Source organism: Oncorhynchus keta, chromosome 12 (assembly GCF_023373465.1).
Source record: "Oncorhynchus keta strain PuntledgeMale-10-30-2019 chromosome 12, Oket_V2, whole genome shotgun sequence".
Taxonomy (NCBI): Eukaryota; Metazoa; Chordata; class Actinopteri; order Salmoniformes; family Salmonidae; genus Oncorhynchus; species Oncorhynchus keta.
Genome location: NC_068432.1, coordinates 5966976 through 5984360, shown reverse-complemented (window position 1 = coordinate 5984360; position 17385 = coordinate 5966976). Strand labels below are relative to the sequence as shown.

The following is a 17385-nucleotide window of genomic DNA, read 5'->3' as shown; positions in this document are numbered from 1 at the left end:
CACTTAAAAAAAAAGAGGCAAAAACAAATGACAGAAGTATTATGTTACATTATATACATTATGAGGAAACAGAGTCAGCGGCATTCCAAAATCTCCTGTGTCACAGCACACAGTCAAACAAAAACTAATAATATACTGTCGCAGCAAGTGTTTTAGGTAATGGTGCTAGAAATTGACAAAGACCACACGGTCAAAATGCATCATCTTTTTCAAAATAAAAGTGCACCATATACTTAAAACCTTGTTGGTGCGGTCATTTAAGGGAAACACTATCACCTTTCCTTATTTGGAATACCAAAGACCAACAACGACCCAGATAAGCACCAGATTCCTGAAAAAAAAACATTGGTAGCTCCAGCACATCTAACTACAATATCATATACCCCATGTAAATACAAATCACACACTCACAGCTTGAGGTGTAAAAACAAGGACAAAGAGGGCAGAATGGTGCATCCAGGCTGAATACGACAAATGGGGACATTTGACAACACCCCATAATAGAGAAAGAAAAATATTGTTTACCACCAAACATTTCATGACTGGGTGTCCTAGAACTAACACCTTCGGAAGAGTCGACAGGTAGATGGACAGCATCAACAACAGGATGTGATAGGAAAGGGTTAAAGTTTGGAATGGAGTCATCGACAGCTTCTGTAGAAGTGAAAGGATCTACACAGGCAAAGGGAACAAACAGAAGAAGAGAACCGGGAGGTATTAGTAGAGGACGATGAGTCAGGTCAAACGAAGCATGCAGAAACACAACACAGGGTGCGGCAGAACATAAAACCCACACCAGAATTCTTCATGAACCGAGTTCTTATTAAAAAAACTCAACACATCATTGCAAGGAAACAAAACAGCCTCATTGTCACCCAGTCACAATAATTGTATCTAAGCTATAGTAAGCAATATTTGACATGAAGCAAGTTCTTCTATCATATGCATCTAACCCCATAATATGTTTACACCAAAGGCCATATACTAAATTTGTGCACCAGTCCAAAATGTTCACTTCTTCACATGAAACGAACAGAGCCTTAAAAAAGGGATACTTCGGAATTTTGGCAATGATTCCCTTTATCTAATTCCCTAAAGTAAGATGAACTTGTGGATACCATTTGTATGTCTACGTGTTCAGAATAAAAGTTTAGTACTTTCGCGAGCCAATGCTAACTTGCGATAGCACAATGACTGGAATAAAACACAAAATAACGTTTTAGTTGAGGGACACTAAACTTGGTGTATTTGTAAGTGAAAAGGCTAACAGGTTGGTTTGTAATCTAATCATTTCAACCTTATCATTATTTACTTTCCATTTGACACAAGACCCTGAATTCCAAAGCACACACAACATTACAGGGCACTCAAGATAAAGGTGCCTCTTAATTTGCCACCTCTGTCATGAGGTTTAACTACCAATCCCATGAATGGACAGAAGGTGTCATAGCAATCAGATGGGGTAAATTAACAACTTGAATATGTGCACAGTCCAGCCGGAGTTGCTGACAGTTTGCCTTGCAAAATACCCAACTGTGATGTAACTATTGGTTGACTTTAGCTGATATTGAGAAGTCTCACCACCCAAATGTTATTTTACCCCTATTTTCACCCCAATTTCTATCTAGTCTCATTTCTGCAACTCCTCAACGGGATCGTGAGGCAAAGGTCGAGTCACGCATCCGCCAAAAAGCGCTTCTTAACACCCGCCTGCTTAACCCAGAAGCACCAATGTGTCAGAAGAAACACCGTTCTACTGACGACCGAGGTCAGCCTGCAGGCACACGGCCCACCACAAGGAGTCGCTAGAGTGCGGTGAAGCCCCCCCTGGCCAAACCCTCACCTAACCATGAAGACGCTGGGCCAAATTGTGTGCCGCCCTATGGGACTCCCGATCACTGCCGGCTGTAATACAGCCCGGGATCGCACCCAGGTCTGTAGTGACACCTGTAATCTAGTGCCTTAGACTGCTGCGCGCCACTCAGGAGGCCTCACCACCCAATTCAAGTTCCCCAATAGCCTTCAGGAGTTAGGTCAAATACACAAGGAATATCCCCCACCAGCAAACTGAGTTAATAAGTCGTTTAAGTAAGCACGAGCTTGCTTGAACATGTATGACTATGACACTTGTACAGGCTTATCACATTAGTTTACACAGAGGAATACAATGAGTGTGTATATGTACAGTATGCTTGTCAATAAGGGGTGTAAAACAGGTGTTCATGGTGTGATGGGAGCTTTCACCTCCCCATGTGTTGGCTGTCGGCAGGCCAGTGGAGATGGGCAGTGCCTGCTGCTGAAACGCAGGCTGCAAGTCCAGCAGGTCGCTCGCCGCCTTGGAAGTGCTTGAGTGGAGGGGAAGAGAAGTGTAAAACAAAGATTCAGTCTCTCAAAAAGCTAAATCCCCAACTCTACCGTAGCCTATTCAAAAGGTTTTCATAACGCTCAAGGTAGAAGTTGCATTTAGCAGACGGGGGGGGGCTTTCTACCTATCCCTTACTCCCACCCCTCAACTACAAAAAAAACAAACATTTAAAACAATCCCAAACATTTCAATTACACACACTGAAGACAAACATTGCAGTCTTGTTTGAGCAGTCGAGCAGGTGAAACCGTAGTCTCTCTGAAAGTCACATGCAATCAATAACCTTTTGAACAGCCAGAGGCGCTCCTTGAACAGCTACCCTGATCTGACTCGAACATGGGAATGCAATACATTCTAGAGGTGCAGTTAAGCAACAAGCACCCTTGCCATCCACCTTAATGTTGGAGATACAATTATATTATTATAAATGCTTACATTTTATGTATGAGATTATTTTTTAGAAGTACATTGACATTCATGCAACTGTGGCACGACAGATACGTCCCATTGGCATCGATTTCTTTAGGTGGGCAAAGGCACAGTGTGTAAGAATAGATGGGCAGGCCTATTAATAGCAATGGAGTGTTTGGCTATATGGTAACATGGCACCGACTGTCTTGTCTGGCTTCTCTTGGAATAGGCCCTGAACTACTGAGCAGTGGCTTGCTAGTGTGGAATGAGGAGGTTTGCCCAGTCTAAATTCAACAACCTCAACCACAAGGCTAATATCAATGCCCCACTCAAAGATCTGAAATAACTGGATGGGTAAACAAACGTAAACATAATGTGCAACCCTATTCCCTATATGGCTCTGGTCAACAGTAGTGTACTTTAGGGAATAGGATGCCTTTTGGGACTACCCATAAACTCCACAAGGAGTTGTGATCATATCAGTGCCTGGACACTACGCATGTAATCTAGTTTTTTGGCCAACGCCGCCACTTTTACATTAATGTGCACTGAAAATAATGGAATTACAATAGTAGACCCGGGTACATAAAACCACACAGAAAAAGAAGGAAACCGCAACAGTGTCTTAATAGGGCGTTGGGTCACCACAAGCCAGAACAGCTTCACTGCGCCTTGGCGTAGATCCTACAAATGTCTGGAACTCCATTGGAGGGATGCGACACCATTCTTCCACGAGAAGTTCCATAATGTTTTGTTGATGGTGGTGGAAAACGCTGTCTCAAGCACCGCTCCAGAATCTCAGATAAGAGTTCAATTGGGTTGAGATCTGGTGACGGACAACCATGGCATATGGCCAAACTATTCAGTGACCACTTGTGCCCCGTGGATGGGGGCATTGTCATCCTATGGGGGCATAGCCATGGTAGCCAATATAATGGCCTCCCCAGCATTTTTATGCATGACCCTAAGCACAATGGGATGTTAATTGCAGAAGCACCCGGTTTCAATATACTTGGTTGGTATCCCTCATTTACTCAAGTGCTTCCATTCATATAGGCTGTTTCCTGTATATAAAAAGTACTTAGGCCAGCCAGCATGGCATCTATGATGGAGTGGAAGTATATTTTAAATAAAGAAACATAACTGTGAGGGGTTAGGCTGTTTATTGATAAATGACAGTGCTACCAACCTTTATGTACGAGCTGGCAGCAAAGCAATGGCACCCAACTCCATTATTTTGCTCAGCACAAGTTTTATTAGCTAGCCGAGTAACGAGTTTGTCTGTATGAACTACTAACATTCCTCAGTCTATGAAACTTCACAGCATTTTGCTAGACAGACCCGACAGCTATTTGAGTATCAGCCTCTGCCTTCACTACTCTGCCATGTTGCCTGCTTAGTGACACTCTCCTCGCTCCATCAGTTACACTGGGAAGACACTGGTGTTGATGGTCAGAAGGGAGGAGGCAGTCGGGCATAGATATGGGTAAGGGCTCGGATAGAAAGGGTGCCCTCACCTGTTTGCGAAGCTGGGCGTGGAGAAGAGGTCGATGGCCGGTGCTGTGTTGATGGTCCCACCGTCCATTGACACAGGGGAGGCAGCCGTGGTGGCAGAGAAAGAAGGCCCCTTCTGGAGTTCCTTCAGACGCTGCTCCTAAGTGGACCGGGACAAATTCAACAAAACCCAACACCAGGCCTACCTACTAGCCAGATCAAATTAAAATACAAGCTCTGAAAATGTAATTTAACTTCATTTGGTGCTGGGGAGTCACTGGAATCATCAGCCAATGACTAATGACCTCAGGAGAGCAACTTATGAGCTAAAAGAAATATCACAAAACGCTGAAAAGCCAGAACAGATTAAACCCAGTAGGGTAATATGCAGAGTGAACAAGGGCACTAGAAGAAAAATGTACCTTTAGCGCTTTTAGGCGAGCCTGCTCTTCCTCCAGAGCTGCCTGTTTCTCCCTCTCGTCCACTTTGGTGAAAGATATGCCCGTGTTGGCCAAAGAGGAGACAGCGTTGGAGAGTGTGCTAGCCCTTAAGGGACAGAAAAAGTGGGAGACCAGGGTCAGCAGGGGGGGGACTGTTAACAGGCCATTGTCAAAAGTGCTGTGCTGGCAGAAGAAGAGTTCTACAAGCTCAGTAAAAGAAAGTGGTGCATATTTTTACAACTGCACTTCGATAGATGGCTACAATAGTAGCAGGAGATTGGCATAAAATAGAAAGGATTTCTGCTTGAGGGATAATTCAATTTTATAATACACTTCTCCCATTCTAAATAGAAAACCTGTATGAGCACTGATGGTCAGTGCACATAATAATAGTGCATTCAAAGAAACATAAAGGAAACAAATCAAATGCCCCTGATATTAGCCACAGACAAGTAAGTCTTTATTAACAATGTAGGACTTGCATAAATTGAAGATAAAAACACTGCAACTGTAGATCCCGGAGCATTTGTCAATATTTTCAAGGAAACAACTGGCAAAACACAGAAAGGAAAAGCATACATTGGACCACAGTAACAAACATATTGTTGGGATTGCTGCCCACCAACAAACACTTCAGCTCCAACTCACACCCACTTGCTACATTTGGTGCCTGAGCAAACAGGTTTTGTCTAACTGGACTGCATTGGACTGGCAAGTGAGCAAAGGGAAGGGAAAAGGACTACCTGCTGGCTGCTGTGGAATCTTTCACCTTCTTCCCTTCTAAAGAAGCCAAATGCTGCTCCAAGGCATCTAAGAGGCTACTGGGGGCCTATTATAATGGAAAGACACAGTGAGTTCAAATTTCAGGGAAAAAAATATTACAACCGGGTAACAGCAGAAGGAAACACAAACATTAAGGATGCTCAGCTATTTCACAACGCACACGAAGAGAACGTACTAGGCTTACAAACACAGAAAGAGTGAGATAGATACTTACACAAACTGTAATCTGAAGATGGAAAATTAAGGAAAGATACAGAATAACGAAGGTGATAATTGTCAGAGATAATAAAATAGGTTTTGGGAGAAATGTACCAAGTAACTATAGGAATTTAAAAAAATCTAAAACAGTAAAATACAAAGCACAAAATGAGAGACCTTGTAAAATACTGGTCTTGGTAAACCACCATCTGAACATGTTCGTAAAAACAATGTTAAACATGTTATTTTAAGATTAGATAAGTAAGTGAGAGAAACCGGTATCTGCCAAAATAAGGGAAACCCTTGAGTAAGTGATGTATACAAAGTATATTGAAATCAGGTGTTTCCACAGGTTTGGTTCCAGAGTTAATTAAGCAATTGACAGTCCATCATGTAGAAAAATGCCCAGTGACTCGTTATTTTGGCTAGAAGAGATCTCAGTGACGTGGTCTCCAAAGGAACATATGGGGGGGGGGGTCACTAAATTGAAATTGAACCTGTAATCAAAGTAGTCCCCAAAAGCAATTATCATGAGGGCCATAAACAATAACTAGTACTCCTGCATATGCCAGGGAAGGTTCAAATAGCATCTTCCTGGTAGAAATATTTATAAACTGCTGAGGTGTAATCACTTTTAAAGACACAGGCTCAAGTAAAAACAGTACAAATCTGATAAAATATGACATTTTATATGAATAATTTCCTAATTTTCTAAAAATATATTATACAATAACTAAGATGTCACCTTCCTTATAACTGTAAAATACATTTGTACATTTAAAATGTTGGAGATTTATATTTTCTACAGGGTCTCTCGATCTAAACATCTGCCCACATCGCTGTGAACGTCAGAGCTCTAGCTTGGCTTCCTGAACTCGCCAATCTTGTCCATCTATGACAAAGTGTTTGTTTCAAATCTATGAGTCTATGTGATCTTCCTGTCTGGGTTGGCACCCCCCCTTGGGTTGTGCCGTGGCAGAGATCTTTGTGGGCTATACTCGGCCTTGTCTGCATAGTTATGTCTGTAATTTGTTGAAGCTATTTTGGCAGCAATTACAGCCCTGAGTCTTTGGTATGACACTACAAGCTTGGCACACCTGTATTTGGAGAGTTTCTCCCTTTCTTCTCTGTAGATCCTCTCAAGATCTGTCAGGTTGGATGGGGAGCGTCGCTGCGCAGCTATTTTCAGGACTCTCCAGAGATGTTCGATTGGGTTCAAGTCCGTGCTCTGGCTAGGCCACTCTAGGACATTCAGAGACTTGTGCCGAAGCCACTCCTGCGTTGTCTGGTCTGTGTGCTTAGGGTCGTTGTCTTGTTGGAAGGTGAACCTTTGACCCCAGTCGGAGGTCCTGAGCAGATTTTAATTGAGGATCTCTGCACTTTCCTCCGCTCATCTTCGCCTTGATCCTGACTAGTCTGTCCCGGTCACTGAAACACATCCCCACAGCACGATGCTGCCACCACCATGCTTCAAACATGACGCTTGGAATTCAGGCCAAAGAATTCAATCTTGGTTTGATCAGACCAGAGAATCTTGTTTCTCATGGTCTGAGAGTCTTTAGGCGCCTTTGGGCAAACTCCATGTGCCTTTTACTTAGTGGCATCAGTCTGGCCACTACCATAAAGGCCTGATTGGTGGAGTGCTGCAGAGATAGAGGAACCTTCCAGAAGGACAACTATCTACACAGAGGAACTCTAGAGCTGTGTCAGAGTGATCGGATTCTTGGTCACATCCCAGACCAAGGCCTCCCCAGATTGCCGTTTGTCTGGGCAGCCAGCTCTAGGAAGAGTCTTGGTGGTTCAAAACTTCTTCCATTTAAGAATTATGGAGGCCAATGTGTTTTTTGGGACCTTTAACGCTGCAGAAATGTTTTGGTACCCTTCCCCAGATCTGTGCCTCGACACAATCCTGTCTCTGGGCTCTACGAACAGTTGCTTTGACCTCATGGGTTGGTTTTTGCTCTGACATGTACTGTCAACTGTGGGACCTTGGAAAGGCACACACCGGGCTATACAAATCATGTCCAATCAATTGAATTTACCACAGGTGGACTCCAATCAAGTTGAAGAAACAGCAAGGATGATCAATGGAAACAGGATGCACCTGAGCTGAATTTAAGTCTCATAGCAAAAGGTATTTACTACGCAAATAAGGTTGTTTATTTAATACATTTTCAAAAATGTCTTAACCTGGTTCTGCTTTCATTATGGCATATTGTGTGTAGAACCAAGGAGGTGTGGGGTCTTGGATTACTGTCCTCATGGTTACCAGAAATCAACAAGTCCCCACAAGGATAGTAAAATCAAGGACCCGTTCCCCAGTCCCCAAGAACAAAGGCTATTTTAGGCTCAAGGTTTATGGAAAATAGGAGTGTAAATACATTTCAGCTTCCCACAAGGACAGTCAAATATTTGCTGTGTGTATGTGTCGAAGTCACCCGATCTGAATTTCACCTATCGGATAGGATTAAATGCATAGCAATAGAATAAATAGAGTGGACTATTAATTACATTTAATCCTGTCGACAAAATCCAGATAATTCATTTTTGAAAAACTGGGCCCAGATTTGCAACCCAATTTAACACTTAAGGGAGATTCTATAGAGGCTCCTGAGACAATGTTTTCCACCACCATAAACAAAACACCAACTTATAGAATGTATTGAGGAAGAATGGCACCACATTCCTCCAATAGAGTTCCAGACACTTGAAGAATCTACATCGCATTGACACTGTTCTGCCAACTTGTAACGCCCTATTAAGACACTATATGGTGGAGTTTCCTTTATTTTGGAAGTTACCTGAAGCTAACCCCATTCAAAATGTGTCCCTTTTTGAAAGGTGACATGTAAATGGTATAGTAGCATACAGTGTCTATAATTTCCAATATATGCAAAGTAGGTGTATTATTTTCCTCCTAGTTCTTTCATCTCGGCTCTAGCCAACTCGATATAGCCCTTGACAAAGGCAGATGTTAACACCTTTATGTGCTGTATGCAGTGCAAGGTTAGGAGAGAGCGAGTGAGGCCCGGTTTGAATGCAAATAAAGTGCACCCTTCCTTTCTCCCTGCTTTGATCACAGGTCTAGAAGTGATTGGATAGATGAGAGAAAGGATATCAACCCATTGCTATTGCTTTCACCAATCCAACCAAATGAGATCTGTGATAATCTGAAGGGAGGACGGAAGCATTTTGAAAGTATTCGGACAGGGACCAAGTCTGGCATTTCCTCTATGACGGGCCTACATGCAGTGTGGGCCCAGCAAGCAATATGTTATAGCTAGAGCTGTGCATAGGTACAGAGCCCTGGAGCAATTTGGAAGGTCTGAAACTGCAGCAGGTGGCAGGGTGGTGAGAGTGGTGAGAGCAGTCAGCACACTGAGGTGGGGTTGAAAGTAAGGTCAAGCTAAGGGGTCCAGCAGGGCTCCGTCTCAGTGCACTTTCAGGCAGATAGAGGAAAGTGACAAATACATTTTATTTGGGGAAAGCCCTTCAAGACACTAAAGGACAGTTAAAGTAAGCCTACATAAAACATACATTAAAAGTGAAATACAAAAATCAAAGGACCAGATCAAACAGGTTCTCTAAGAGGTGTGTTTTGAATGAGATGACTGTCTGCATGTCATATGTGTGGGGAGAGTGCTTTCCAGAGCCTGGGTGCCAAGCAGCTGAGGGCCCTGGCACCCATGATGAAGAACTGGAATGTGGGGGTGAAAAGGAAAACAGCAGAGCGGAGGGAGGGGGGCATAGGGAGAAGGTCAGCGAGTTCAGTGGGTGCCAGGTTGTGGAGGAATTTCTAGGCGAGTAGGAATGTCTTGTAGTCAATACGGGATTGCACAGGGAGCGATTATTGATTGTGGAGTATTGGTGTGATGTGTTTAGTTGATCTGAGGATGCTGGCAGCAGTTTGCTTTTACCTCACTTTTAACATCTTACCTGGGAGAGGTCTGGAATGTCCCCCCGATCAATCCCTACTTGCTGAAAAGAAGAAGAGCGGTGGGTCAAGATGACGGAGATAAAAGTGAATGTAGGAGTCCGATCACACAGAGGTTTCCAAAAGGTGGGATCTTACCTCTGCTACTTTGAGGAATTCAGAGATTCTTGTCATTCGAGTAAGGAATTTCTTGTAGATGTCAAGGCCCTCCTTGCATTGAGTTTTCTTCATGTCAAAGTACTTCTCTGTGAAATGAATAGATAGGGAAATTATAAGGGAGAACTGGAACTAATGCAAAATAGCAGTGATAAAACGCTGGTATTATAGTGCCTTCAGAAAGTATTCAGACCATTTGACTTCACATTTTGTTACAGCCTTATTTTTATACATACATTTTATTTCACTCGGCAAGTCAGTTAAGAACAAATTCTTATTTACAATAACGACCTACCAAAAGGAAAAAGACCTCATGCAGGGACAGGTAACGGGATTAAAATGTTTAAATAAATAACAAAAAGGACTAAACACACATCACGACAAGAGACAACACAACATCGAGACCTAAGACAACACCACAGCATGAAGCATCACAAAACATGGTACAAACATTAGGCACAGACAACAGCACAAAGGGCAAAAAAAGGCAAGGTAGAGACAACAGTACATCACACAAAGCAGCCACAACTGTCAGTGAGTGTCCATGATTGAGTCTTTGAATGAAAAGATTGAGATAAATCTGTCCGGTTTGAGGGTTTGTTGCAGCTCATTCCAGTCGCTAACTGCAGCGAACTGAAAAGACGAGCGACCCAAGGATGTGCGCGCTTTGGGGACCTTTAACAGAATGTGACTGGCAGAACGGGTGTTGTATGTGGAGGATGAGGGCTGCAGTAGATATATCAGAGAGGGGAGTGAGGCCTAAGAGGGTTTTGTAAATAAGAATCAACCAGTGTGTGTCTGGTGATGGGCATACAGAGATGACCAGTTTACAGAGGAGTATGGAGTGCAGTGATGTGTCCTATAAGGAGCATTGGTGGCAAATCTGATGGCCGAATGGTAAAGAACATCTAGCCGCTCGAGAGCACCCTTACCTGACGATCTATAATTTATGTCTCCGTAATCTAGCATGTGTTGGATGATCATCTGAATCAGGGTTAGTTTGGCAGCTGGGGTGAAAGAGGAGTGATTACGATAGAGGAAACCAAGTCTAGATTTAACTTTAACCTGCAGCGTTGATATGTGCCGAGAGACTGACAGTGTATTGTCTAGCCATACTCCCAAGTACTTGTATGAGGTGACTTAACTCAAGCTCTAAACCCTCAGAGGTAGTAATCACATCTGTTGGGAGAGGGGCATTCTTCTTACCTAACCACATGACATTTGTTTTGGAGGTGTTCAGAACAAGGTTAAGGGTAGAGAAAGCTTGTGGGACACTAAGAAAGCTTTGTTGTAGAGTGTTTAACAACATCCAGGGAGGTGCCAGCTGAGTGTAAGACTGGATAATCTGCATATAAATGGATGAGAACTTCCTACTGCCTGAGAAATTATGTTAATGTAAATTGAGAGGAGCGTGGGGCCTAGGATCGAGCCTTGGGGTACTCCCTTGGTGACAGGCAGTGGCAGCAGATTCTGACTTTATACACTGCACTCTTTTAAAGAAGTAGTTGCAAACCAGGCCAAAGACCCCTCAGAAACACCATAAGAATGGAATGGTCTACCGTATCAAAAGCTATGGCAAAGTCAAAAATAGCAGCACAACATTGCTTAGAATCAAGGGCAATGGTGACATCATTGAGGACCTTTAAGGATGCAGTGACACATCCATAATCTGAGCGGAAACCAGATTGCATATGAGAGAATACTATAGACATCAAGAAAGCCAGTTCGTTGATTATTGGACACGTTTTTCCAACACTTGATACAGGGCAAAATAGAAATAGGCCTATAACTTATGGCTGCAGGGGCAGTATTGAGTAGCTTGGATGACAGGTGCCCAGAGTAAACTGCCTGCTCCTCAGTCCCAGTTGCTAATATATGCATATTAGTAGTATTGGATAGAAAACACTCAAGTTTCTAAACTGTTTGAATGATGTCTGAGTATAACAGAATTCATATGGCAGGCAAAAACCTAAGAAGAAATCCAAACAGGAAATGGGAAATCTGAGGTTGGTCGATTTTCAACCCAGCCCCCATTGAATACACAGTGGGATATTGGACCGAATGAGAAGGGAATGAGTAAGGTCTGCCATGAGCTGAGCATGCTCTGACCACGCACGTTCACGCAAGGGAGCTCTGTTCCATCACACTTCTGAAGACAATGGAATTCTCTGGTTGGAACATTGACGGTTAATGTTAAACATCCTAAAGATTGATTCCATACAGCTTTTGACATGTTTCTACGGACAGGAACGGAACTTTGACATGTCTGCAACTAGGGAACGCACTTCATGACTTTGGATTTTTTTACCAAACGTGCTAACAAAAGTAGCTCTTTGATTTAGTTCGATAATGTCCATTTATGTCCAAACATTTCATGTGGAACTGGCATTCCCGAGTGCATTCTGATGAAGAGCAAAGGGAATATTTATAATGCCATTTATGAATAATGTTGACTACCCAATAAGGCTGATATCTTTTTGGCTGCTTTGTCTGAAAGCTGTACTCAGATTATTGCATGGTTTGCTTTTTCCATAAAGTTAAAAAAAAATCTGGCACAGCGGTTGCATTAAGGAGAAATGTATCTATATTTCCATGTCTAACAATTGTATTTTTTTCAACATTTATAATGAGTATTTTTGTAAAATGACGTGGCTCTCTGCAATATCACTGGATGTTTTTGGAACGTAACGCGCCAATGTATACCGATATTGTTTTATATAAATGTGCACTTCATCGAACAAAACATATATGTATTGTGTAACATGAAGTCCTAGGAGTGTCATCAGATGATGATCAAAGGTTAGTGATTCATTTTATCTCCATTTGTGCTTTGTGACTCCTCTTTGGCTGGAAAAATAGCTGAATTTATCTGTGACTTGGAGGTGACTTAATCGTTTGTGGTGCTTACGCTGTAAAGCCTATTTGAAATCGGACACTGGTGGTATTAACAAAAAGATTACCTTTAAAATGGTATAAGATACTTGTATGTTTGAGGAATTTTAATTATGAGATTTGTTCGAATTTGGCGCTTTGCACTTTCACTGGCTGTTGTCATATCGATCCCGGTAACGGGATTGCAGCCCTAAGATGATAAGTTACGATCAGATTGATCTCCCCATTTAAACAAAAGAATGAACCGTGGCTGCCTTCCAAGAAATGGGAACCTCCCCAGAAAGGAGAAGTAGGTTAAAAAGGTCAGATATGCGTGGCAATGACAGGAGCATCAACCTTAAAGAAGAAAGGGTCTAAACCATCTGACCCAGATGGTTTTTGGGGGTCAAGTAGCAGGAGCTCCTTTAGCACTTCAGGACTCAGTAACTTCCTGCAGGGAGAAACTTTGTAGCGGGGCAGGGGGGGAAAAAAAGTGTGAGAAGCATCGGGGAAAGTCATATTAGAAGGGGTGGGAGATGAGGAAATGTTGGATGGGCAAGGAGGCATGGCTGAGTCAATTTCCGGTCACAACTTGTAGACGTGCTGCTGTGCGGTTTGTTGCTAACCTTACTTTGCTACCTGCCAACTTCACGGTTTTTACTTAATTGTTCTATATACATGTTCCCCCTGCTGACTTTTTTCATTCAACGATGTTAGGCTGAAACAGTCAGAGTTCAAAGCGTAACATAGCTTCAGCGTGTAAATCAGCAAGAAAGATGTGTCGGCGTCGAGTAATTGTCTCTGGCCCCCTCCCAGTTAGGGGTAGTGATGAGCTCTACAGCAGAGTCAACTCAAATCGCTGGTTGAAAACGGTTCTGCCCCTCCACAAATATATAATTTGTAGATAATTGGCCCTCTTTCTGGGACTTACCCACAAACAGGACAAAGCTTAGCCTGCTGAGGAGTGACGGACTCCATCGTAGTTGGAGGGGGTGCCCTCATCTTATCTACGAACATACAGGGCTCTAACTCCCCTAACTCCACAATGAGATAGACTCCACTAAGCTGGCAGGCTGGCTGCCAGTCAGTGTAGTCAGCTCAGCTATTCCCAATGAGACAGTGTCTGTGCCTCGATCTAGGTTGAGCAAAACATGGCGGTGTTTGCCTTAGCAATCTCAATGGAATAATGACCCTCCATTCCTGTCATTATTAAAAGAGATTGTGATACCTCACATCTCAAAATAAGGCTATTTAATGTTTGATCCCTCACTTGCAAGGCAGTTATAGTTAGTCAATGAACTAATCACAGATCATAATCTTGATGTGATTAGCCTGACTGAAACATGGCTTAAGCCTGATGAATTTAGTGTTATAGGCCTCACCTCCTGGTTACTCGTGACTATATCCCCGCACATCCTACAAAGGCGGAGGTGTTGCTAACATTTACAATAGCTAATTTAAATTGACAAAAAAAAATGGTATTTTGAGCTTCTCGTCATGAAATCTAAGCAGCCTACTCAATCACTTTTTATAGCTACTGTTTTACAGGCCCCCTGGGCCATAAATAGCGTTCTTCACCAAGTTCCTATCGGACCTTGTAGTCATAGCAGATATTCTAATCTTTGGTGACTTTAATATTCACATGGAAAAGTCCACATACCCACTCCAAAGGGCTTTCGGAGCCATCGTCGACTCAGTGGATTTTGTCCAACATGTCTCCGGACCTATGCACTGCCACAGTCATACTCTGGACCTAGTTTTGTCCCGTGGAATAAAATGTTGTGGATCTTAATGTTTTTCTTCATAATCCTGGACTATCGGACCAGCATTTTATTACGTTTACAATCGCAACAAATACTCAACTCCGACCCCAACCAAGAATCAAAAGCAATGCTATAAATTCTCGGACAACCCAAAGATTCCTAGATGCCCTTCCAGACTCCCTCCGCCTACCCAAGGACGCCAGAGTACAAAAATCAGTTAACCACCTGAGGAACTCAATTTAACCTTGTGCAATACCCTAGATGCAGTCGCACACCTAAAAACATTTGTCATCAGAAACTAGCTCCCTGGTATACAGAAAATACCCGAGCTCTGAAGCAAGCGTCCAGAAAATTGGAACGGAAATGGAGCCACACCAAACTGGAAGTCTTCCAACTAGCTTGGAAAGTCAGTACCGTGCAGTATCGAAGAACCCTCACTGCTACCCGATCCTATTTTTACAACTTAACCTTTCTGGGATAGGGGGCAGCATTTTCACGTTTGGATGAAAAGCATGCCCAGAGTGAACTGCCTCCTACTTTGTCCCAGATGCTAATATATGCATATTATTAGTAGCATTGGATAGAAAACTGTTTGAATGATGCCCGAGTATAACAGAACTCATGGCAGGCGAAAACTTGAGAAAAATCCAACCAGGAAGTGGGAAATCTGAGGTTTATAGTTTTTCAACTCAGCCCCCATTGAAGATACAGGTTGATATTAGTTATGTTTCACTTCCCAAAGCTTCCACTAGATGTCAACAGTATTTAGAACCTGTTGAGTCTACTCTAAAGGAGGGGCTCATAAGGGCTCTTTGAGTGAGTGGTCTGGCAGAGTGCCACAGCCTCGGTCTGGCGCACTCACGTGAAAGGTAGCTTCGTTCCACTTCATTTGTACAGACAGGAAGGAATTGTCTGGTTGGAACATTAATGAAGTTATGTTAAAAACATCCTAAAGATTGATTCCATACTTGGGTTGGCATGTTTCTATGGGCTGTAACAGAACTTTGACATTTCGTCTGCAACTAGGGAACGCGCTTAATGACTTTGGATTTTTTTTTTACCAAACGTGCTAACAAAAGTAGCTCTTTGTTACTTATTTTCCACCATATTTTGCAAATAAATTCATTTTCAAAAATACTACAATGTGATTTTCTGGATTTATCATTTTGTCTCATTGTTGAAGTGTACCTATGATGAAAATTACAGGCCTCATCTTTTTAAGTGGGAGAACTTGCACAAATTGGTGGCTGACTAAATACTTTTTTTGCCCCACTGTGTGTGTATATATACACAGTGATATTCTGGATTTTTGTTTTAGATTCTGTCTCTCACAGTTGAAGTGTACATATGATAGAAATTAGACTTCTACATGCTTTGTAAGTAGGAAAACCTGCTAAATCAGTGTATCAAACACTTGTTCTCCCCCTGGATATATACACTGCTCAAAAAATAAAGGGAACACTAAAATAACACATTCTAGATCTAAATGAATTAGATATTCTTAAATACTTTTCACTTTACATAGTTGAATGCGCTGACAACAAAATCACACAAATTATCAATGGAAATGAAATTTATCAACCCATGGAGGTCTGGATTTGGAGTCACACTCAAAATTAAAAGTGGAAAACTACACTACAGGCTGATCCAACTTTGATGTAATGTCCTTAAAACAAGTCCAAATGAGGCTGTATGACCTCCATACAACGCCTGGGCCTGCTCCTGATGAGCCTGCTCCAACTACTGGACAGTCTGTGTTGCAACGTGGCATTGGTGGATGGAGCGAGACATGATGTCCCAGATGTGCTCAATTGGATTCAGGTCTGGGGAACGGGCGGGCCAGTCCATAGCATCGATGCCTTCCTCTTGCAGGAACTGCTGACATACTCCAGCCACATTGAGGTCTAGCATTGTCTTGCATTAGGAGGAACCCAGGGCCAACCGCACCAGCATATGGTCTCACAAGGGGTCTGAGGATCTCATCTCGGTACCTAATGGCAGTCAGGCTACCTCTGGCGAGCACATGGAGGGCTGTGCGACCCCCAAAGAAAATACCACCAAACACCATGACTGATCCACCGCCAAACCAGTCATGCTGGAGGATGTTGCAGGCAGCAGAACGTTCTCCACGGCGTCTCCAGACTCTGTCACGTCTGTCACATGTGCTCAGTGTGAAACTGCTTTCATCTGTGAAGAGCACAGGGCGCCAGTTGGCGAATTTGCCAATCTTGGTGTTCTCTGGCAAATGCCAAACGTCCTGCACGGTGTTGGGCTGTAAGCACAACCCCCACCTGTGGACGTCGGGCCCTCATACCACCCTCATGGAGTCTGTTTCTGACCGTTTGAGCAGACACATGCACATTTGTGGCCTGCTGGAGGTCATTTTGCAGGGCTCTGGCAGTGCTCCTCCTGCTCCTCCTTGCACAAAGGCAGAGGTCCTGCTGCTGGGTTGTTGCCCTCCTACACGTCTCCCAATGTACTGGCCTGTCTCCTGGTAGCGCCTCCATGCTCTGGACATTACGCTGACACACAGCAAACCTTCTTGCCACAGCTCGCATTGATGTGCCATCCTGGATGAGCTGCACTACCTGAGCCACTTGTGTGGGTTGTAGACTCAGTCTCATGCTACCACTAGAGTGAAAGCACCGCCAGCATTCAAAAGTGACCAAAACATCAGCCAGGAAGCATAGGAATTGAGAAGTGGTCTGTGGTCCCCACCTGCAGAACCACTCCTTTATTGGGGGTGTCTTGCTAATTGCCTATCATTTCCACCTGTTGTCTATTCCATTTGCACAACAGCATGTGAAATATATTGTCAGTGTTGCTGGACAGTTTGATTTCACAGAAGTGTGATTGACTTGGAGTTACATTGTGTTGTTTAAGTGTTCCCTTCATTTTTTGAACAGTGTACTTGTATGTTTGAGGAATTTTAATTTGAGGTTTTAGTTGTTTTGAATTTGGCGCCCTGCA

The 17385-nt window shown here is 43.1% G+C and overlaps 1 protein-coding gene across 23 annotated transcripts in view; it reads right to left on the bottom strand.

The window, feature by feature from the left end:
• Nucleotides 1–17385, bottom strand: part of picalma (phosphatidylinositol binding clathrin assembly protein a) — a 54857-nt gene that overhangs the window by 12141 nt on the left and 25331 nt on the right. For 10 of the 23 annotated variants that reach the window (XM_035781653.2, XM_035781654.2, XM_035781656.2 and 7 more), the window contains exons 8-14: nucleotides 9764–9870; nucleotides 9628–9669; nucleotides 5454–5539; nucleotides 4693–4816; nucleotides 4294–4430; nucleotides 2245–2345; nucleotides 526–672 (exon numbers count right to left, since the gene is read on the bottom strand). In XM_035781653.2, coding sequence (XP_035637546.1) covers nucleotides 526–672; nucleotides 2245–2345; nucleotides 4294–4430; nucleotides 4693–4816; nucleotides 5454–5539; nucleotides 9628–9669; nucleotides 9764–9870 — 744 coding nt within the window. The remainder of the gene's footprint in view (nucleotides 1–525; nucleotides 673–2244; nucleotides 2346–4293; nucleotides 4431–4692; nucleotides 4817–5453; nucleotides 5540–9627; nucleotides 9670–9763; nucleotides 9871–17385) is intronic. The other 13 variants (XM_035781665.2, XM_035781666.2, XM_035781670.2 and 10 more) reach the window with 3 other exon arrangements.